General features: G+C 32.7%; 3 protein-coding genes across 14 annotated transcripts; 2 read left to right on the forward strand and 1 right to left on the reverse strand.

Moving 5' to 3' along the window:
- The first annotated feature begins 407 nt into the window (after positions 1 to 407).
- Positions 408 to 4405, forward strand: LOC137811062 (protein PIN-LIKES 3). 6 transcript variants are annotated; one of them, XM_068612642.2, is made up of 11 exons: positions 408 to 596; positions 871 to 1047; positions 1151 to 1230; positions 1306 to 1430; positions 2065 to 2186; positions 2346 to 2564; positions 2789 to 2881; positions 3399 to 3499; positions 3650 to 3702; positions 3790 to 3975; positions 4129 to 4405. In XM_068612642.2, exons 2-11 carry the CDS (start codon positions 913 to 915, stop codon positions 4251 to 4253), a joined length of 1239 nt encoding a protein of 412 aa, XP_068468743.1. In that variant the 5' UTR covers positions 408 to 596; positions 871 to 912; the 3' UTR covers positions 4254 to 4405. The 6 variants fall into 6 exon arrangements, with proteins under 6 accessions (XP_068468743.1, XP_090154554.1, XP_068468744.1 ...); XM_068612643.1 differs by having other exon boundaries at positions 562 to 795; XM_090298428.1 differs by lacking the exon at positions 2065 to 2186 and having other exon boundaries at positions 490 to 579.
- A 541-nt stretch (positions 4406 to 4946) lies between these two features.
- On the forward strand, positions 4947 to 8530 carry LOC137811061 (protein FAR1-RELATED SEQUENCE 5). Of its 2 annotated transcripts, none has more exons than XM_068612639.2 (2): positions 4947 to 7552; positions 8181 to 8530. In XM_068612639.2, the coding sequence occupies exons 1-2, from the start codon at positions 5354 to 5356 to the stop codon at positions 8346 to 8348; spliced, it is 2367 nt and encodes a 788-aa protein (XP_068468740.1). In that variant the 5' UTR covers positions 4947 to 5353; the 3' UTR covers positions 8349 to 8530. The 2 variants fall into 2 exon arrangements, with proteins under 2 accessions (XP_068468740.1, XP_068468741.1); XM_068612640.2 differs by having other exon boundaries at positions 4947 to 7529.
- Positions 8531 to 10347: 1817 nt separating this feature from the next.
- On the reverse strand, positions 10348 to 18341 carry DGAT2 (diacylglycerol acyltransferase family). Of its 6 annotated transcripts, none has more exons than XR_011081022.1 (11): positions 17822 to 18341; positions 17666 to 17740; positions 17507 to 17592; positions 16279 to 16385; positions 16036 to 16191; positions 14865 to 14951; positions 13532 to 13624; positions 13340 to 13395; positions 12725 to 12822; positions 11661 to 11748; positions 10348 to 10858 (listed from the first exon to the last, which is right to left on the reverse strand). XR_011081022.1 is itself a non-coding variant. In XM_068612644.1 (9 exons), exons 1-9 carry the CDS (start codon positions 18001 to 18003, stop codon positions 10757 to 10759), a joined length of 981 nt encoding a protein of 326 aa, XP_068468745.1. In that variant the 5' UTR covers positions 18004 to 18341; the 3' UTR covers positions 10348 to 10756. The 6 variants fall into 6 exon arrangements, 1 of the variants encoding a protein (XP_068468745.1); XR_011081021.1 differs by having other exon boundaries at positions 13284 to 13395; XR_016518554.1 differs by having other exon boundaries at positions 13284 to 13395; positions 13532 to 14659.
- Positions 18342 to 22554: the final 4213 nt, after the last annotated feature.

The following is a 22554-nucleotide window of genomic DNA, read 5'->3' on the forward strand; positions in this document are numbered from 1 at the left end:
AGATTTAGCTTCCACCAAAGGTTCATTAAACTATATTATATTATTTGGCATGTCAGCATGCACACATGTTAGTATATGCAAAATTATTCTTATTCAACAATTAGTCTCGAGTATCTTGATATACAATTGTGATGAGAGATCTATGATTTTCTGTGATCTTTATAATAAGGTTTAACCATTAAAAAACGTGCAAAAAGCTGAATTAAAAAGTTTTGATGATAGTAATTTTTAATTCTTTTCACTGAACAACTAATGTGAAGTGTGTGTTCACCTATGACCAAAGTAGGTTGCTTGCAGGTGCTTTTTCGTTGAATTCTGATTGGCCTAATAAAAGAAACCTAAAATATTAGCATTTGCAAATGACATTGGTAAAAGAATTAATTAATACATTGGTCCATTCCAATGATGTGGAATCTGTGATCATGTCATCTGGCGGCATTATTGCCAGGTTATAGTTTTTTGTCCTCTTCTGCGTTTTTCTCCCTCCTCGTCTTCGTATTGATTCTGATAGAACGAAGTAGCATCTGGTTCATATATACTGGATTATGCTCATTGGCCTGTATATGCTGATACGTGTTGGTAGAATTTTATAGAGGGTATTTTTATTTTTTTTGGTTTTACTTGTTCTGTATTCATGTACTTATGTTTCTTTTGTCTGTCATACATAATCATAATCAGTGTAATCTATAGTTCTCACCAAGTGGTTTTGTTCTTCTTCACAATTCCACCTTTCATGAAATGAATATGCTCTTTATATCTTTTGGGGCCTTCTTATGGCAATAGTTTGGATCCAAAGTTTGTGTTCTCCAAGATCTTTCATTGTTGTTTGCTTAAAATATGTTTGCTTTTAAGTCTTTTGTTTGCGTGTAGGATTTGTAATTAGCACATATTTTGGTTGGAAGAATAGTGGAAATGGCACTTATGGAGCTTTTGTGGGTGGCATCTATGCCAGTGATCAAAGTACTACTAATCACTGCAGTTGGCTTAGTTCTTGCACTGGGTAACATAAATTTATTGGGAAAAGATGCAAGGATACAAGTGAACAATGTAACTCCAGGAACTCTTAATCAAATTTTTTCCTCTTTTTTCTTATTTCCATCTGTATATTATATATATGTTGCTGACAACAGTGTTTCATCTATGATGAAAGCTTGTACATTACGTGCTTTATCCTGCTCTGGTGGGTGGCAATTTGGCTGACACGATTACTTCTGAGAATGTTGTTTCATTGTGAGTATTGATTTGATCGAGGTTTTGCTTTCTTCTTATGAATTGCGGTTTCTAACATTTTTTGTTGTGATTTAGGTGGTTCATGCCCGTCAATATCCTCCTCACGTTTATCATAGGCTCTGCCTTAGGATGGATCCTTGTCAAATTAACAAGGGCTCCCAAACATTTGGAGGGACTAATAGTTGGTGTCTGTTCTGCAGGTAGAGTTTTCTCTTCATAAATAAACCAATCCTGGGGAAGCCAAACATGTATCAGTGTGTTGCTTTCACTGTTTAATTCCACTGAATTTTATCACTGAATAGTTTATGTAATATGTACTCTTTTTTTAATTTACAAGAAAAAATTAGTAAATAGTTAAAGATCACTTCATAACTTCTCCTCAACAGTATTTGATTCTTTGGGAGTTAATAACTCAACACTCTAATCTTAAAATATGATTAAGGGTCTGAAACACATCTTCATGTCCATAGTGACATAGAAGAGAGAAAATTGAGAGTGTTAATCAGGTGTTTGGACAGTTTAACTGTTTATAAATCAGCATTCGAATCATAATTTCCTTAATATAAATGGTGTGCATATCTACTAATCTTGTAAGCAAAGCTACTTATTGCTATGATTGAGAGTCCAAATATTTCTGAGTTTCAAAAAGAAATGAAAGGCCCTTGAATTAATTGCATACATGAAAGTTCCACAAAAACTTGTTACTTCTTGTTGCCCTGTTGTTGTTTTCCATTGTGTTTGAAATGTTTCATATTTTATCTAAAGCTCAAGCTGTAGCATAGGTTCTTGCCGGATACATCATTTTGTTGAGCTTATTCAGACTTGCATGAACAGGAAATTTAGGAAACTTGCCTATAATCATTATCCCGGCTATATGTAAAGACAAAGGTAGTCCTTTTGGAGACTCCAATGTCTGCTATCAATATGGAATGGCTTATGCTTCACTTTCTATGGCGGTTTGTAACTTCATCAGATTCTTTCATATTAAATCTTAAGATACAGTAGCAAATATAAATATGAAGTTTTCCAACCAAAACTGGGAAAAATGATAACGTTTATTTGGCTATACTTTTTCCCTTTTGATTTCAGAAGTGGTGTTCACTGTGAAACTGTAGGTTGGAGCTGTTTACATATGGATTTATGTATACAACATAATGCGAATTTCCGCAAGTATAGTTCCCAAAGAAGAGTATAGAACTAGCTCCTTCACACAGGAGGCTTCAGGAGAGATACAAGATTTCCTCTCTGAGGAAGAAGACCCCAAAAAGGACAACATGGATGATGATGCATACACCCTTTTGCTTTCTTCAAATGAATCCGAGGAGAAAGTGAAGGTTGCTGCTACCAATAACACTTATAATAAGTATCACCTAGGATCTTTCAGTTAATTATCAAAAATTTATCTGTTTCTGAAGTACTCATGATTCTAAGTTTTTTGAGTTTCTAACTTATGCAGGAGCAGTAAAGCTCCTTGTAAGGGTCAAACAGTTTTTGTTTCTTTACAATTGTGGAATGACTAGAAACACAATTCCAAAAAGTTTGGGATGTTTCATTGCAGGTATCAATCTCAGCTAAAATCAAAGACCTATTAGGAAAGCTTTTAGTCAACTCCAATTTCAAAGCTGTATTTTCACCAACAACTCTTGGATCGGTATGACACAATGTTTTTCCCTTGGACATCATTAAACTGAACTTATGTTTGTGAAATACTGTTATGCAGATATATAGGAAGTGAAATAATTAAAGTGGCCGCAATAGTTCCTTATGTTATTTTAAAAATGGGTTAAAGTATTGTTTTCATAATCTTTTCTACCTCAATTATCTTTTGATCATCTCTCTATTACTGTCACAACTTTTATCATATCATAATTATTAGAAAAAAATATACATGAAAATCTCAAATACTAAACAACAAGTGAGAGAGAAAAATATCATAACGAATATGACGTGATAAAAAGAGAAAGGTAAGGAAAAATCATACAATTGAACAAAGAAGTGTTCATGTATTATTATTCTAACTATTATAACTGACATCATCACTATTGTTAATGATGGAAATAACAATAAGAATAATGAAAAAAAAGCAGTTTTAATATAATAGGGAGATAAAATATTGAACTTGCTATGAATCCAATAGAAAGATGAAGTTTTTATTTTTGGTTATGCAGATTGTTGGCTTTATGGTTGGGGTGGTTCCTCTGATACGTAAACTGATGATTGGCAGTGATGCACCACTTCATGTGATTCAAGACTCTGTTACTATGTTGGGGTCTGTATGCATGCCAAAACTTCTTGTCACCAATTTATAAAATCTAGAAAATTCTCACCAACTTCTTACTTGTCATTGGTGATCACTGAATTCGGTTTGAACCTTAATTTGGTGAGATTTGATTTCCTTACACTATGTTATTACATGCAGTGAAGCTGCAATCCCAGTCATAACTCTTATAATGGGAGCAAACCTCCTTAAAGGCAAGCCATACCTTGTTGTTTCTGCTCTTCTTTGGCAATGACAGCTTTTGAATAATTTCTTAATTTCTTGGATGAATATTGGAACAGGCTTGAAGGGAGCAAACACTTCATTTTGTACAATCATTGGAATATTAGTAGTTCGATATATCATTCTGCCAATTTTGGGTATTCTAGTTATTAAAGGAGCAACTGAATTGGGTTTGGTGCAACCAGATCCCTTGTATCAGTTTGTGCTTCTCCTTGAATATGCACTTCCTCCAGCAATGGCTATAGGTACAATATCAAACCTTTACTTCATAATTGTTTCTGGTGGATCATGCCAAACACACACAACATGTCTTTGAATGTTTTCTCACTACATGGTAACATGTTAATAGTTGTCTTAGATAAGGAAGTATACATTTTGACATATATAACTATGTTCAGGTACCATTGCCCAGTTGTTTGGAGCAGGTGAAGGTGAATGTTCTGTTATCATGCTATGGACATATGTTTTGGCGTCAGTTGCAGTCACTTTATGGTCAACCTACTTCATGTGGCTTGTGGCTTAATTTTTATTATTATTATTTTCATTATTTTGGCTTATAACTTCTCTATTTTCAGCCATGGTTAGCCGGTATGTAGTTTCATACAAGCTTCCTCAAAAGGATGAAATCTGTAACATATTACAAAATTTACCAAATATAAGTGTTGTGTAAAGAAAGGAGATGTGCTTGATAACTTCACTATTATTAGAGGTCTAAATAAATAGAGTTAAACTAAAGAAATTGTATAAATTTGTCTCATTATAGCACGTCAAATTAAATATTGAGATTACAAACTATAAGTCGCGTTATTATTATTATTACTATTTTTATTTATTATTTTTAATTTGTATCGTAAATAATTAAATATTACTATTTTTTATTTTATATGTGTACAGAAATTTATTATTTTTATAATAATAAATTCCGTTATAAATCAGTTTTCATAATGACCATTTTTTTAATTCACTGTGATATTTATTTTCCCGATAAATAAAAATGGATTATCGTAGTATTTGGCTTTATGTAAAACATTTTGATTCTTCTTTTTCTTCTTCTTCTTCAAGTTTCTCTCTCCACTTTTTGAATTGTGACGCTGAACACAGTAATTGGTGTTTCTCATTGTCGTGTTTCACTTACCTCACCCAAAACCCAACTTCTGTTCCACCCACTACTTCTAAGCAATCAAGCACAATCGTTCTTGTTTTTTTTTTTTTTTTTCACTTTCATTCAGCTTCAACATCTACTCCTACTCCCTCTCCTTTCCAAGATCCGCATTTGTCCCTTTTCCTTTTCCAATTTTTATTTCTAAATCGTTATTCCCCCTTGGATAATTCGTCTCCGCCATCTTCATGTCGATTCATTCGTCCATTCTTCTTTCCTCTGTTCCAATCATGCATGCATCTCCATTGTGATGGTTTCATAGAGCTCAAACTGTCATCCATGCACATAAACGATGATGGTGATGATGAAGGATTGGTATGTTTTCTTTGTGGCTGCAGTTGTGTTTAATCATTTGAACCCTTTAACCCCTTTTTCTATTATTCACCTCTAGTCTCTAATTTTTCAACAAAGATAGTGTCTTGTTGAGAGGTTAATGCTATTTTGATTACTGGGTTTTCTGTAAAATGGAGTTTGAGCCTTTGAGTCTAGGCAACGAGGTTATTGAATTTGACATGATTGGTTTGGGGTATGAGGCTACCATTGACATGGAGCACCCTATTGAGGATGATGAGGACCTTGTTAATATTGATTATAGTTCAGCTGCTGCTAATTCTGTTCTTGCTGCTGGTGTGGGACCTCACATTTTTGGAGGGGACACTAATCTTGAACCTTGTCAAGGTATGGACTTTGAATCAGAAGAGGCTGCAAAGGCCTTCTACAATTCGTATGCTCGCCGTGTTGGCTTTAGCACGCGGGTGAGCATGTCTCGGCGCTCCAGGCGCGACGGTTCCATAATTCAGAGGTCTTTTGTGTGTGCCAAGGAAGGTTTTCGTGTGGAGAAGGAGAAACATTTGGTTGATGGCAGAGTCAAGCGGCCGCGTGCCGAAACCCGCGTTGGTTGCAAGGCCATGTTGGTTGTGAAAATTCAAGATTCTGGCAGATGGGTTGTTTCTTCATTTGTCAAAGAACATAATCATGAATTGGTTCCGCCTGACAAGGTGCATTGCCTTCGTTCTCATCGCCATGTTTCGGGTCCAGCTAAGTCATTGATTGATACTTTGCAGAGTGCTGGAATAGGACCTAGTGGAATAATGTCTGCACTAATAAAGGAATACGGTGGAATTAGCAATATTGGTTTCACTGAGCGTGACTGTAGGAATTATATGAGAAGTAGTAGGCAAAGGACCCTTGGAGGTGACACTCAAATCCTTTTGGATTACTTGAAGAGCAAACAAGCAGAGAATCCTTCATTTTTCTATGATGTACAAGGTGACGATGATCACTGCATGAGTAATATCCTCTGGGTTGATCCCAAGGCTAGGACTAATTATACTTACTTCGGAGACACTGTCACCTTTGATACAACATATAGGTCAAACCGCTATAGATTACCTTTTGCACCTTTCACTGGCATAAATCATCATGGACAGCCTGTATTATTTGGTTGTGCTCTTCTGATAAATGAATCCGAGGCATCTTTTGTCTGGCTTTTCAAAACCTGGCTTGAAGCAATGTCGGGTAGACCTCCAGTTTCAATTACTACTGATCATGATAGGGTGATATGTGCAGCCATCAACCATGTATTTCCTGGTACCCGTCACAGATTTTGTAAGTGGCACATTTTTAAGGAGTGCCAAGAGAAGTTGTCTCATGTGCTTTCTGAACATCATAGTTTTGAAGCTGACCTGCATAAATGCATTAACCTGACTGAGTCCATTGAGGAGTTTGAGTCTTGTTGGTCCTGTCTAATTGATAGGTATGATCTCAAGAAACATGAATGGCTCCAAGCAATTTATGGTGATAGGGGGCATTGGGTACCAGTGTACTTGAGGGACACATTTTTTGCAGAAATGTCAATAACACAGCGAAGTGATAGCATAAACTCTTATTTTGATGGATATATCAATGCATCAACGACACTCCTGCTTTTTGTCAAGCAGTATGAGAAGGCTCTGGAGAGTCGTTTTGAAAAAGAAGTCAAAGCTGACTATGACACAATTAACACTACTCCAATTCTGAAGACTCCATCACCTATGGAAAAACAGACAGCGGGAGTTTACACAAGGAGGTTGTTTATCAAATTTCAAGAAGAGTTGGTTGAGACATTAACATTCTTGGCAAACAAAGTAGACGAAGAAGAAATGATAACCGTGTATAGAGTAGCCAAATATGGGGAAATGCACCGAGCCTACTTTGTCAACTTTAATTCGTTTGAGATGAAAGCTACTTGTAGCTGCCAGATGTTTGAGTTTTCTGGTCTAGTTTGTAGACATATATTAACTGTTTTTAGGGTGACAAACCTTCTTACTTTACCATCTCATTATATATTAAAAAGATGGACCAGGATTGCTAAAAGTGGTGTCATATTGGAGGAACGTACTACTAATTTGTCAAATGGTGCCCAAGAATCTCTTACCATCCGATTCAACAATCTTCGTCACCAGGCCCTTAAATATGTTGACGAGGGAGTAACCTCTTCAGAAGTTTATGATGTAGCAATAAGTGCTCTTCGGGAGGCTGCGAATAAAGTGGCATTTGCAACAAAAAATGGTGGAAGACAGGTTATTTTAAACGGAACTTGTGAAGAAGACCTTCATCAGAGCAATGAAGCAACTATAAGACGTAGTGATCCTCCATTTGGTACGCAACAATCTCCATATAAGGTCTGTTCTTTTTGGTAATTTATGACATAGTATATTTTTCTGCTGGAAAATTCTGTAATCCGTACTTTTGTTGTTCATAGAGTTTCTCATATGCAAAAATCGTGACAGTTTTGTATTATTGTGCTCTTTTCAAGTTTAAAGGAAAGTGGTTTATACGAGAGGACAGTAATTCTTCTAACATTTTATTTAAAAGGAAAATAAATCCCACTTCTCCTCTTCCTTAAGTAGTAAAGACGGTTTCTTAAAGGTTGTTTATGAACCAGTTAAACTGATATGATAAATGGTGCAATATTATAAACTCTCCCCATTGGTATGAAATGTTTTTAACGTTTAAGACATTTTATGTTATGAGCTAAGGTTATATATTTTTGAAGTTTCCATTAATCATAATAGTGTTGTTCCAAAATTTCTATGGATAACACTGTTCGTTGTGATTTATTTTTGAAAAAGAGTAACAGTTCCATTGTTAACTGTGTTTTCATTTAGGCTTCCACCCTTAAGTGTAACCCTTATCATAGTGAATCTTATTAATTTGCTGTATGATATTTTCAGAGGGATTACACATGTATTTAGATATTCTAAAACAAACACTTATCCTCTAAGCTCATTTTCTTTTCTTCTGTTGTAGGATGAGCAAGATAGGACAATTGAGAAGTTGACACGGCAACTTGACAGAGCTCGAAGGAAATGTGAAGTTTATAGGTCCAACTTGCTGTCAATTTTAAAAGACATTGAAGAGCAGAAGCTACAATTGTCAGTTAAAGTCCAAAATATTAAGTTGGGAATGAAAGAGTGATTTGTGGTTAGCAATAATGGAGTTGATGGATGTAATTGTTGTAGGTTCACCCTCTTGTAAAGCATTTAGTAGGGTACCTGTTTAGTGAAGTTGAGAAAGCTTCCTAGAGGAAATTTCTAACCAGTTTTTTTATGACAATATCTAACCAGTTTTACTGAGGGTTGGGTTCATTGGTTTTCAAATCTTCAGTCTCGTGACCCAATCTTTTTTTAATCAAGAATAAGAATGCTATAACATCATTCTACTTGTTGTAATCCTAATTAAGTCAACACCACAATTAGCATCAATCTTATGCAACATTTTTACAAATTTTTAGAAAACAAAAGAAAGAAAATATAAGTGGGAGGACCATACTAACACCCATTAGCAAAATCTTCAAAATAATGGAGTTGATCACATCTATCCCACCATCATAAGAGATACAAGAGTATTTCATACCAAGTAGCCAATTTATTAGAGTCTAAATCAGACTGAAACCAAAAATTTATATAAACTAATTTTTTGCTTTTGTATAATTAAATTAATATTCGTCCCTAACGTTTTCTATTACACATTTTAATCTATCTTCTTTATAAATTTACTTTAGAATGTTAGTTCAACCTTTTTATTCTCTACCAATATAGAGTATGCAATTACTCTTTCATTCTCCCATTTAGTGCTATTAATTCACTTGGTTCTCTCTATTTTCTGTTAAACTACTAGTATCCGTTGTTTACGAGATTCAAATGGAGAAGAAAAACTGTTTGAACTTGTATTTTAATTTAATCTAAAACATTTTAAAGAAAATTAAAAGCACAACTTTTAAGACATTTGAATTTCAATGACATTTTTTTAGTATTTATTTCTAAAACTTTCTTTAGTGAGATTACATTAAGAAGAGTAATTAATATTCCCTTCAGTTCTCAGACAAAATTTAGAAGAAATTTAGTCCCTTTCATAAGGTATTTTATAATTTTATACAACTTTAATTTTTTTTCTTGTTTATCACGAATAAATATTTTAAGTATTTGTGTTTTGTATTAATGAATAGTGAGAAGCAAATTTTAAAAATCATCGATAAAAAATAATTTTGTACATTGGTAATATTTTTAAAAAATCAACTAAATTAATTGATTTTATTAGTATGTACGATTAAAATGTCTTATAATAAGGACTGGAGGGAATAATTCTTTCTTTATAATGATGATTAAAATATATAATACAATTAACTAATTATTTCATAAAATTTAACAATTTAAATATTGTTTTAATTTTCAAAACAATATTAGTATATATATATATATATAATGATGAAGAAATAAAAATAGGTAAAATAGAATATATCAAAACTACAAGAGAACATTACTAATATTTAGATAAAAGAAAATCAAAATGTGAGATCAACCTATTTCACTAACTAACAGTTTGACATAAAGGAATATTTGATTGATTCAAACCTTAAGAAAATTTCTGTATATTTTAGGATGAATTTAGGTTGATTTGAAGTCCATTCAATCATCTTGATGTAATATATTCTCTTAAAATGTATAGTTTTTCAAACATTTATATTTTAATAATACAACTTTTCAGCACATTATATTATATTTTTATTTATAAAATTTATCTTAAAATATATTTTGTAAAATATACATTTTAAGTGTAGCTGTATATTTTTAAAGTTCTACATTTTAATCATATATAATATTAAAATTAAAATTAATATATTGTATTAACAAATAAACTTACTACCTTTATCAAAATTTTGGACAAAGTTAAAATATAGATAAACATATCTTATAAATGTCCCAATTTAAAAATAAATAAATAAATTTTCGAGTTATTTTCCGGATCACCCCTATTGGATAATGCTTTAAAACAGGCAGTGTTGTCATTAAAATAAGAAAAATAACTATAATAAAATTGAAATGAAACGGTGAAACATAAAAAATAGAGACAAAATTAAAACTAAAATTTGAAAGAAAATTGGCATCATTTTTTAAAGATACTATACTATAAAGCATTTATTAAATCGTATTAAGTATTTCTTTTATATTGTTAAATGTGTACATAGAATCCGATCAGAGTCAACCTGGTTTATACAAATTCAGCCCAATTAAACCCGGTTGGTCTAATCAACACTTAGTTTTAGGTTCCCAGACTAACCAATACTTGACAGCATTCACCATATCAAGGCTACGTATAAACATGTCCATGAACTGAAATCTATTATTTATACTAAAAAATAATACATAAACCTAACCAAAGATGGCAACTACCTCATTACCCTTTATTCTTCAATTTTATTCCGAAGATGGTAGTTGCTCGTATTACAAGCAATTTATAACCCAACTTACATTTACCAACTCCATCCCCCCAAAAATAATAAATAAATAAACCATTGAAAATATGGTACATTATTGAGGCCTGGTTCAAACAATTCTTAATTCAAGGTTTGGATAGCCAGCCAGAGCTTTGTGTCTTTCAAAGAGATCTTGAAGTGCTTCCACAAACTTACCATGTATCATAGCAACCTAAATGCAGGTTTAAATAATGAAAGAGGTTAGAAATTCAGCCAACTGAACCCCAATATTTGAAGATATCAATCATACAGTAACAAGAATTCCCATATAGAAACAATTCATCATCTTGGCAGTATTGATAATCAAGTTATGAAACTCTATAGACAAGTATTCAATGGATTGAACGCATACTTTTAGGTGTTAGAGATATATACAAAAAATATAAATTAAAAACATATCTAAGAGAAAGTTAGTTTGATCGATAAAAGCTGGTTTAATTCATTAAAAATATAGATTAAAATATAAAATTCAGACATTTGAAATTTACTTTTGAAAAATAAAAAATTAGTTTAGCTAATACAAGATTATTAACTAGTCATTTTGTAAATTCCCTTATGCCTTATGTTAATGGAATAAATTTGATCATTCGATTAAATAAAATAAGGAAAACAGAAGTCGTCTTTGGATAAATAAATAATTAATTGACAAGAAAATAATATTGGTAGTGCTTGATATATATATATACCCAGAATATTTGTATCACAAAATGGGGGTGATCCTACTGAGAAGGAAGATTGTAGTTTGTTATATAGGGGAGATTGCATCTTTTACTCAAACACTATAGCCAAGGATAAGACTAATCGATCAAACCAGACGCAAGTTTATTGTTTAATTAATCCAACTTCCTTTCACTACCATCTTTGCTACAATTTAACAAGAGAATTTAATGAGGTATTTTAACTAGGGAGTGGATCTAAATAACTGGATCCTCGTGAATTCTTTTTAACATAAACGCTGCCCAATAGGCACATACCTCCTCGGTGGTAGGGTCGGGGTTCTTTGTGAGCTCAATTGGTCTTCCCACCACCACATGCATCGGATATCTGAACGGTAATGGAGACCTGAAAAAGGATATAAGAAAATCTGCTTTATAAAAATAAAAGCTAATAATAAAAACAGAAACGTCCATGCTAGCTAGTTCATACTCTATACTTCTGTACCAATAAATGACTATATGTCTCAGATCAATTACTCAATGCTGTGCGAGTGTCTTCAACATAGAATGAATATTTTCACACACCAAAAGCTTGCAAGTTATGAAAAAAAAGTGAATTCCATTAACTATCTCTAAAATATCGTGAACTTGCACAAATTTCCTCAGCATTTTTTACCTTTACATCAACCTTTCATATAGGAAAACTCACTGAAATATTTTTCAAACAATTAAGGGGAAATAGTGTGGTGTGTAAAAGATGTCGTTGTAATGTTTTTTAAACATGCAAAGAATTATTGTAGGATAGAAAAAAAAAAATAGAGAAAGTTCGGGTAATTTCAAGAAACTTTGGGTGGTCTGTGCAATTTATTCTATTAAAAAAACCGATCGGGGAAAGACATACATCATACATAATATCATTTGAATCCACCTTTTCAATCACATTTAGCAAATATTTTAAGCTTATTCCCAAGAAAACTCGAACAATTCATTTGACTATTGTTTCTTCAAGTATTAGCTTAATATTATTAGGTGAGAACAAGTAAGAAATTAATCTTGATCATATAGCCAAAATGAGTGGCTAAGATTAAAGTTAAGTGAAAATTTTCATCAATCCTTGAATATTTGTATAGCCGAAATTAACTTCTCTCACCTCTATCCATCCTCCATAACATTTTAAATGTGGAAGACACGATTTCACATTTTACAGTCGGATTATTATATTGCACGTTTCATTCTCTCCAATTTAAGCAATTTCACAACCTCAACTTCAAGCATAAAATATTAGTTGGATTCATTCCTTTTTGAAGAACCCTTAGCAACTTAGCTAGTGAAAACAGCTGTAATGAGAAAAACTTGCAGGTTGTCACCAAAGAAACACTCACCCGAAAATTCCCCAAAAACATATTGGGGTGAATTTGATAGCCCTTGCAACTTTCAGGAAGAACTTCCCACCTGGTTTCCACCACTTATAGACATTTGACTACAAAAAAGTTATAGCAAAAAGGATAATTATCTTCAAGTTGTACTGTATATGCAAAGAAATGTCACAACAAAACAAGTATCTATAGTAGTGAGAAAGCCTATAGCCACAGAAGAATCTACAGCTAAAGGTCCCCAAATGTCACCGATAGCCACCAGAGTTCAAGAAGTTAGGAGTATATCATAGTGGATTGGGAAAAGGGATGGTAATGGGTCTTTCTCAGACAATAAGGCGCAAAACCATTGGCATATTTATTAGGCCTGGGTATATTGCAAAGTGGCATAACTTTTTGCTTTGCGTCATGATGAAGATGCCCGAGTTAACAATGCCAATTCACAAATGAACTAAGCGCAGTGGGTGAACTAACATGTCTAGGAATTACAGGAGCAAAACGTAGGAGATACAGACAGTAGTATATACTGCAAAAAAGGTAGAGGATAAAATCTAGGAATTCTACATACTGGGGACTAGCAAGAGGATCATCTCTTGGAATGACAAATTGACAATAATTGTGAACCTGTACAGTTCATCGTGTCCCAGAGTGCATGCCAGCTGCTGCACTGTATACCAGTCCTGCCATTTAAGAAAACAGTTGAAGAGAAGAAATTCAATGAATTATGCCAACAAAGTTCTTAGTGTCAGGAATAAGGTGTAAACTTTTGAGGACCAAAGAAGTGTGTAAATTAATTGATTTGATGGACAGACTTGCCTATTCCTCATGACGACTTGAACTGATCTTCACAAGGGAGTGCTTTGAATAGGGTGCATGGGTCAGATGTAACATGATCGGTGGTGCAAGAATCTGAAAATAATAAATCTCAAAGCCCGTAAGTAAGGCCTGTGTCAATTGTGGAGATGCAGCAATTGATTATATGCAACTTTGGTCAGCATTTCTACAATACTGATGTGAAGGGGCATTGGGCATGGAATGGCTACACTGAGATGAAGTATCGAAGGAACATTAGCTTGGAAAGCCAGAACCATAGCCAAAAGGAAAAAGTTGGACATTAGAGGTCCCAGCCCTTGGTAATAATAGATGGAGACCTCATGTCTTGTCTTGTGACATATTTGTCATTGGACTGGAGACTGAGAGCTAGTGTCCTCCACATGATCCGCTAAAACTGTTACCACAATCTTGAGTTGCATTTTGATAGTCACCAGTAGGAAACTATACTTGGTAGATGTTTGAACCCGTGCCACTTAAACTGAGGTAGTTGAACTGAAGTTAGAACTTGTGCAACATTTACCGAGATCGACTTAGTGAGAGAGAGAGAGACAGACAGATTCTTGTGCTTTGCCTTTTGAGCTTTGTGAGCCAACAAAAAGGATTCAATCTCTGATTGAAATAGGATCAAGACAACTTAGCACAGAGGTAACAAATGAGTCTTATTTATTGGGTAGTCCACCCAAAACACCATTTAGGTGATCGGGAGGAGAGATAGGTCGCCAATAGGCACTAGCACATCAGCAACGGATTCCATCCAAAGAAGAAACTCAAATTTATTTTCCCTTTTCACCTGACAATGTCCTAGAAGAATTGATGTGATTCTGCGCATGAGTGAGAGCATGGTAGTGAATGTGCATTTTCTCCTAAACTTGCTAAGAATGATAGAATCCAACTACGCAAGCGGAGAGAATCATAGAGATGAGAGAAGTCATGATAGAGGGAGATTCCTGTGATTCCACTCTAGACATGCTGGATTCACTTCCAGTTTCACAATCTTCTTTTGATTAAAACGGGATGACATGGAAGAATTCACATGAAAAATTGAAGCTTGCGGTCTCAAATCACAGCTTCAACTTACTATTTCAATTGAGGGAAATTGTTATCATCAAGCTTGATTGGAATCCAAGAGAAAAACATCAGAGGAAGCCATCATGAATACATCCATAAATAAAAAAGGAGCTCAATGATATACCATATTGGAAACTATGGTTCCTGATATAAGAAAATGAGTTGAAGAAATCTAGAGAGAGAAAGGGACAAATACAAATGATTGTAGCACAGTAAACTGAAATTTGATTCCATCAGCAACAAATACCTGACCAAAGCAGAAAACTGGAACCAAAGGTAGGCCTTTCACCATTGCTATGCGGACAAATCCTCTTCGGGCCTTAAGGAAAGCGATCTACAAAGAGAAGAGTTTCAAGCAGCTTTGTTATTTCTATGAAATGGTTATACATTGAATAGAGCAAAGTAATTCTTAAAAGGCCTATTTTTAAGTATGACTATATTTATAAAGTAAAAAAAATCAGCATGGCCAAGAACCAAAGCTTATTGGACAGTATCCCTATAGTAGAAGAAGCATACTTGGTGGAGGCTAGAAAACAAAATTATATAGAAGGAACAAATAACATTGATGTAACTTACCCCAACTATTACAATATTCAACAACTTTTAATTAGAAGTTTATTCTCAAAATTTATCCTTAGATTGAAAGTTTCTTTACATAAATATAAATTATGCCTACGAAAATTTATTTTAATCCACAATTATTTGATACTCCATTTATATATATCAAAATTGACGGGACATATGCTTCTTAAAATATACACAAATATGAATAATTTTATTATCATCTCATTTTTGTTTATTTTTTATAAAATTTAACACACAATCAACATAATACATAGTTATATTCAACAGTTGGATTGATTAAAATTATATTTTGTATAAAGTAAGTGATGGTAGTTGGTGTAAATTACATTGATATCATTCGATTCCTTCTCACACATATATATACACATTTTTGTACTGATATTTGTGCATTCACCATCTTTTATCGTCAATTAAACAAGATTTTGTTTATCACACCTAGACATAGCTCAAGTGTGATTGGCATGCCGGAAATAGAATAAGTAGGCTGAATTTTCAGGTTATTGATCATAAAACTCAGACTAAATGAAGTAAACGAACTGCATTTCTCTTTCCTCCCTTAAGACTACATATATACGACAGATAATAGGAAACAAAAATTAATATACTATTGAAATTTGAAACACATGGAATTCTCAGTTGAGCCCCAGTGACACAAAAGCTGGGAAAATTGCATGCACCAACTGTTGTATTATTAAACTTGGCATCCACAACCTGAACATCTGATTCAATTACTTAAATGTAAACCAATACAAAATGGTACATTATATAGAACTTTTAATTTAGTAAAAAAAAATCACGTAAGCATTGAGTAAGAGAAGTGAAAAGCAATGCACCTCAATGCCATGCTGCATGAGGAATGTCTCTTGCACTCCACCAGGTGTTAAAATGCAACTATGGCCAGACGCGAGCAAGGAGATAAAATTTTTCTTTGTTGCTGGTGTAAGACCCAACCATGTCCATATGTGTCTCAAAAATGGTGTGTAGAACACCTATCCATTAAATGTGAAGAGAAAAACATGAAATGAAATCCTCAATTACCATAATTCATCTTTACAAGGTCCCAAGTAAAAGTTTACCGTGCTGCTAGCAAGAACTCTAACTTTTTGAAGAGGCATGAAACCTGTGTGGTCAGCTAGTGCAACAATGCCAATTGGCAAAACTGAATGTGGTTCATAACCAAAAACTGCATGTTGGGCACACTGTTGTTACTTTAAAAGAGCCACGAACAAAAAGATACAATTAAACAGAATTCTAATGACTTATTGGGCCAAATTTGCTGCCAAATTAACTTAAAACCCTATTCAAGCATAGGAGCAAAATAACCAGGAAAACTAAAAAAATTAAAGAAACAGTGAGTTTTTCTTTCATAGAAAGCAATTATAGGAATTATCTTTGGCTTAACCAACGAGAAAGTATATTGTAAATTGTCCTAATGACATATATGCAGATCTCCAGCAACTGAGGCAAATCAGAGACTGTGCTTGCTTAAAACTTAATCATATAATTTATCCAGTTCATTTCAAGGTTAAGCGAGAAGTTATTTCAATAAGGACGGTTAGCATCATATGTGAGGTTTTAATTAAAAGAATATATGTAGTTTTATGAGAAGCTCTATCCTAAATATTAAATGGTGAAATACAGAAATGCAAAGATGGTCAATGCAGCCAACAGAACACGAAATCTTAATAGTAAATATTTAATGGTTAGCCTAATTTTGTACAGATAAGCAAAAATCCATTTGGGGAAGGAAAAGGTACAAAAGTAGAAATTTCATGAAATTTAACTGATCCTAATTGTCGGTTATAGCAATAAACAACACAAAAAAGAAAAGTCCCATACAAGATAGGACCCTATGCAGAGGCACATCAAGGAGCATTGGGTTAAGCAAAATAAAAACAATAATAATAAGATTACACTTGTAAATAAAGAATAAAAAGACATTTCTCTGCTGCATCTGCAACAGGAAAGAGGACAGATAAGCTTAAGTTAGACTAAAATTTGTAACGTCCATTGCAAGATTGCAGTCACTTCGCTAATCACAACCGAAATAGGATTTCACCATTTGATTAATTATCTTTGGATTCAATAAACTTTTCACGAATCAGCCATTCCAGGAAATGAAGATTTAAACCTTCATTCTTCTATCGTCCCACTTTCCTAAGAGTTATGTTGCTTCCTAAAGCAAAGGCAAGGAACCAAAAAACAACTCCGCCCACTGAATCAAAATCGTTCAGTTTTTTCTAATTTATCTCTCCATTTCAAGATAAATTCATCTTAGGCTGGGAAGAAGGAGCGTAAACTAACCATAAGCACGGTTAGGATGAAAGGCTTTCATATCCTCTACGTGAAGCGTGATGGGAAAATAATTGCAAGCGTGTTTGCATATGTACCTGAAATGTACAAATAGAGAGATTCGAACCGTTCTTTGTGAAAAACGAAAAGGTAACGAGGTCGAAAAACTACCTCGACAATTTTCGGCCAAATCTGCTCTTCTCGTCGATAGGAAGCACCGAAAACACAAACAGAAAACCAAAAACCCTGGCACACGAAACACCAAAACTCAATTAAAGTGAATCAAAAAATGAAGAACGGCGATTTAGAGAGAGATAGAAAACGAACGAGAGTAATTTTGGGAGAGGAAGGAAGAAGAGCGCGAAGAGGATGATGGCAATGTTGAAGTGAATAGCTCCAAGCCACAGCGCCATTGCTAGAATCGCGCTGAACGTGTTGGATGAGTCGCCGAATTCTTCTCTCCCGCTTATGAATTTCTCCGCCGCGCCTCCGTCGTCAGTGGCCGCCATAGTCCGAGCTCCGAGGGTGTGAGGGAACCGCGTCGTTTGGAGTAACAAAGTGCGCGAGCACGCTGATAGAATCAACTACCTCGAGAAACAACTATAGTATTTACAACTTCCAAAATAAGCTCATAGTATCTCCAAAGCTTCAACTCATACACCAATATCTTCACTTGTTCAAAATTGTTAGGATATTCGCATTCCTTATTTGACTCAAACATATAGATTATAAAACTCTACCACTAAAAAAAAGATAGAATAAACTATATAAGAAATAAAAGTTTTAATCTATTCATTGATAACTCTTTGTTGGTGTAATATGATTGTTGAAATATGAAAGATCAACTAAGAATCTCAATAACAAGGTAGATTGTTTAGAAGTTTGAAGAGATGAAATTTTAAATCAGTAAAAAATAAATTATTTTAATATATTTTTAAAAAATATTTTCATTCTCCATTTATTTTAAAATCATATCTTTTAACCTAAATAAATTGGGTCTTACATATATGTTCTTGCTATGACATAGAAACAATCTTCTCTCGGTTTGTTGTTTTTCTATTTTAGGCTTGGGCTTAGATGACTTGTAGAGTCTAAGTTCTCTGGGCTATGTCAACTGAATTTCTCAGTTCTTGGTCTCGATCTCTTCTCACGAGTGGGTATGCTCTGATGTCAAAGTCAGAATTGGTATTACTTAATTATCAGATAAATTCATTTTACTTACCTCTTGGGTTGATCATCTATTTATAACACTTTCTTATTGAACTTTAAACTCAACTGAGTTTTTTTCTCTTTGCACCTAGTTTCTTTAAATACACCCTTTATGTTTTTTATCCTTTTTCTTATTTTTATTTGATTTATGTTTTTCGGTCAACCTTTTTGTTTACCTGTCTTCCAACTTCTCGACCCAATACAATATTTAAGATTTAATTAAACTAAACTAAATGTATTAAAAATTTAAAATATTTAAAATTAAAATTACTAAATAGAGAGACTAAAATTTCAACTTAGCAATTATGATTATAAATTTAAATAAAGTATCATTTTTCCTTTCTCAATATTTGTAAGTTACTATTTTTAATGCTTAATTTAAAATTTAACTAATAAACTCGTTTCTTTCGTTATTGTTTTTATCTTTTATGGTCAAATAACAACATTAATCATGTGCACTTTTTTAAGAATTATATTTTTTTATTAATTTATTCAAATTAATTGGTATTGCTGATGAATTAAAAAATATAATTTTGAAAAGCATATTTTAATTATACAAAAAAAATATTTATATTGAACAATTTACTAACTTAAAACAATAGTTAATGGTAAAAGAGTGTGTTACTTTCTTGAAGTACTCTAGTTATATATTTTGGGAATTTTGAAATAAGTTTACTTTCTCGGTGTTGAACATGACTATGAGAAAGTTACACTCCAACAATTGGATGTTATAGTAAGTTTTTCACATTTTATGTTTGACATTAAATTTGAAGGTATTTTATAGTTGGATGATTGTATTTGAGAATATGTTTAGATCTTTGATTTGGAAACATTGTTGATTTTAGGTTAACTTTTCGAAAATTTCCAAGATAAAAGCTCTGGTGTATATTTGTCATCACGTCGTCAAGAGACCTAGATGATATGTTTTACTCTTAATATAATTTTTTTTTATAATTTTAAATTGATTGATTTTTTTCCCTTCAATTTAGATATTATGATTATTGATAATCCAAAAGCTTTGAAGTGTTTGAATGTGTGATCGAGAAGGAAAATCAATTAATGATATGACACAGACACAAAAGATTCGAGTCATTTTCCTCCATCTTCCTCATGATTGATGACTTTTTAGGACAAGTGCACAACCTTGTTAGAAGTAATAATTTGTCTCCTGTTCTTTTCACCTCTTATTACTCTTTTCTTTCACTTTTTCTAACATTTCTAGTACCAACTAATTCATTCGGGCGAGACATCTTACGATGTCATGATGCGCCCATTCCTATGGCCATTCCCTTAATACTTCTGTCTCTCCACAAGGAACATTTGAATTATTAAGTACAATACTTTCTAAATATGAAACAGAACAATTAAAAGTGTGTTGAAAGTGGTTGTGTTGGCGATGATTAATAAGAAAACAAACAAAGAATTTGTTGTTTCAAGTTGGAAAAATAGGGATTAGGTTTCATTTTTCTCACTCTTATGTATTTTGATTAGCATGGTAACATTATGTTCTTTGATTGAAATTGACGCCGATATAAAATTTATTTATATCATTTCCTTGCATATAAAATTATTAAGAAAGTTTTCCAAATATCGATTTCTTACATATTTATAAAAACAACTTATAAGCAAGCTCAAACGTTAATAACAATTAACAATTCAAGTCTATTCCTAACACTCAAATATGTTAAGTATTGTTGTTTAGGTCAAAATCCTAAAAATATTTTTCAGTCAGATTTAAGATTTTAAATCAGGAATTAGAAACAAAACAACAATACCAATAATCAATCAAGAACAAAATATTATATCATATTTAAATATCACCTCAATACATAAGAGTTCGAATAGATTTCCAAATCCCAAAGGATATAATTAGCCACTCATGATGACTAGTACACACAAGGATGACATGAAAAGAAGATTCAAGATGTTTCTCCTTGACGGCTGTCTCCTCTAATGTTTCCTACACCTTTTATTCTCCCAATTGGATTACAAGTCACTCAATGGTGTTTTCCTCTTAATTTGGCACACTATGGTTGAGCCTCTAACCCCTTATTTAATACAATTTGATAGGGTTAGGTGACTTCCTGCGTCGCATTGATGAGCTTATTGATAAAAACATAAAAATGACCTAATTTGCCTGATGCATTCTCGCTCAAGCGAGAATGAGCTCGCTTATTCGAGATTCCCTATTACCAAGTTTGGCTTTTTGGCGCTTTTATTTGTTTTGGAACCTTCCAACTTTCTCTTTTTAGCTTATATCATTCCTCCTTAGCTCTATCATCTTCATTCTTCGCTAGAAACCTGAATAAAGGTATAACTTCATGAATTAGGAATTATTTTCTATGTAATTTAACAATTAATACTCATAAGTGCCTATATTTTAATATGAAATATTATTGAAATTAAGCACTTATAAATGATTCAGGCAAAAAGCACGGGAGAAAAGATAAGTCCTTCTAAAAGCACCATACCTATAGATTTCCTTTAAAGTTGAAATAAATAAAGGCATCTTTCAATCTACTTAATAAAGAAATTAATAAAAGGCTTAAGTTTGAAATTCAAGTATGTGGAAAACAAATCAAAACACGAGAACTGAGACATTATGTAATTTCTTGGATAGATTTGTGTGTGTATAAAATAATACAGTAAAATTAAAAAAATAATAAAACAGGAATAATCCAGCCTTTTAAAAGCGAAACTAAAAATTATAGTTTTCAGCTTTTTTAGGATAGCTTGAGCGAAAATCATCTAGTTTAAGTGAGAATGAGTTCGCTTCAGCGAAAATCAACATCAGAGCACCCCATTTTCGCTTGAGCGAGATTCTCTCTCGCTTTGACAAAAATGGGTCTCGCCTGGGCGAAATTCCTTCTTGTTTGAGCGAAAACAAACTCAAGAACACCCTATTTTTCATTTTATTCTCACTTGAGTGAGGATTATCTTGCCTGAGCGAGATATGCAAAAAAAAATCTTAACTATTTATTTCACCCAAAAAATTCCATTCATAGTGTTATGTTATCAAACATACCAAACCAAAGTAATAATTTCCTATTAGATTTGGATAATTAATCTAATATAGTTGCTTTTAAAATCTATAATATTATATATATATATATATATATATATATATATATATCTCCAACATCTCTAAATCAAAATCATTCAAATCAAGCAACTAATAATTAGAATCTCTTATACATCAATTTAGGAGTGGGAAAACGGGCTAGTCCAACCCATTTTGGCTAGACCCGCCACTAGTCCACCAAGGTGATACAAGTTGGAATTTGTAACTCGCCCCATCAGAGGGCTGGTTGACAGGTTGACGGGTTGGCGTGACACTTTTTTTATATTTTTTTTCATTTTTCAATTTTTTCAATTTGTTATAGTCATTAATATTACTTTTTGAACAATAAAAAATTGCAAGAAAGAGTAATAAAATTGAATCAAACTTTAATATTTTAATAAAAAAGGGTTTAATGTCTAATAAAATAAAGTAAATATAATAATATATTAATAAATTAAATGATTTATAAAAAAATATGTAAATAAAGTTGTATATAAAACATTGAGCAACACTAATTTTAATTCTAAAAACATGAAATTATTCTTTAATGGTTGATGAAATACTTAAATTTTTTTGGAGGTTACATTAATCAATACTAAAATGCACAACAATAAATATGTCCCCATAAATTCAATGCATTAATGATTTATAAAAAAATTCATAATTATTAGTATTCAATGCATGTCTTAATGATTTATAAAAAAATATCATAATTATTAGTATTCATGTCTTAATGATTTATAAAAAATCATAATTATTAGTATTCAATGCATGTCTTAATGAATATTAA

This window comes from Phaseolus vulgaris, chromosome 2 (assembly GCF_051622355.1).
Source record: "Phaseolus vulgaris cultivar YP4 chromosome 2, ASM5162235v1, whole genome shotgun sequence".
Lineage (NCBI taxonomy): Eukaryota > Viridiplantae > Streptophyta > Magnoliopsida > Fabales > Fabaceae > Phaseolus > Phaseolus vulgaris.

Bases quoted from the DNA above. Each gene is read 5' to 3' on its own strand.
- LOC137811061 (XM_068612639.2), top strand. From the start codon at position 5,354: ATGGAGTTTGAGCCTTTGAGTCTAGGCAACGAGGTTATTGAATTTGAC. The intron at 7,553-8,180 runs GTCTGTTCTTTT...CTTCTGTTGTAG, and splicing joins CGCAACAATCTCCATATAAG to GATGAGCAAGATAGGACAAT.
- DGAT2 (XM_068612644.1), bottom strand. From the start codon at position 18,003: ATGGCGGCCACTGACGACGGAGGCGCGGCGGAGAAATTCATAAGCGGG. The intron at 16,386-17,506 runs GTTAGTTTACGC...CCCAACATGCAG, and splicing joins TCATCCTAACCGTGCTTATG to TTTTTGGTTATGAACCACAT. The intron at 12,823-14,864 runs GTATTTGTTGCT...ACTTTTTTGTAG, and splicing joins CAGTTTTCTGCTTTGGTCAG to TCAAATGTCTATAAGTGGTG.
- LOC137811062 (XM_068612642.2), top strand. From the start codon at position 913: ATGGCACTTATGGAGCTTTTGTGGGTGGCATCTATGCCAGTGATCAAA. The intron at 1,231-1,305 runs GTGAGTATTGAT...GTTGTGATTTAG, and splicing joins TCTGAGAATGTTGTTTCATT to GTGGTTCATGCCCGTCAATA. The intron at 3,703-3,789 runs GCAAGCCATACC...ATATTGGAACAG, and splicing joins GGGAGCAAACCTCCTTAAAG to GCTTGAAGGGAGCAAACACT.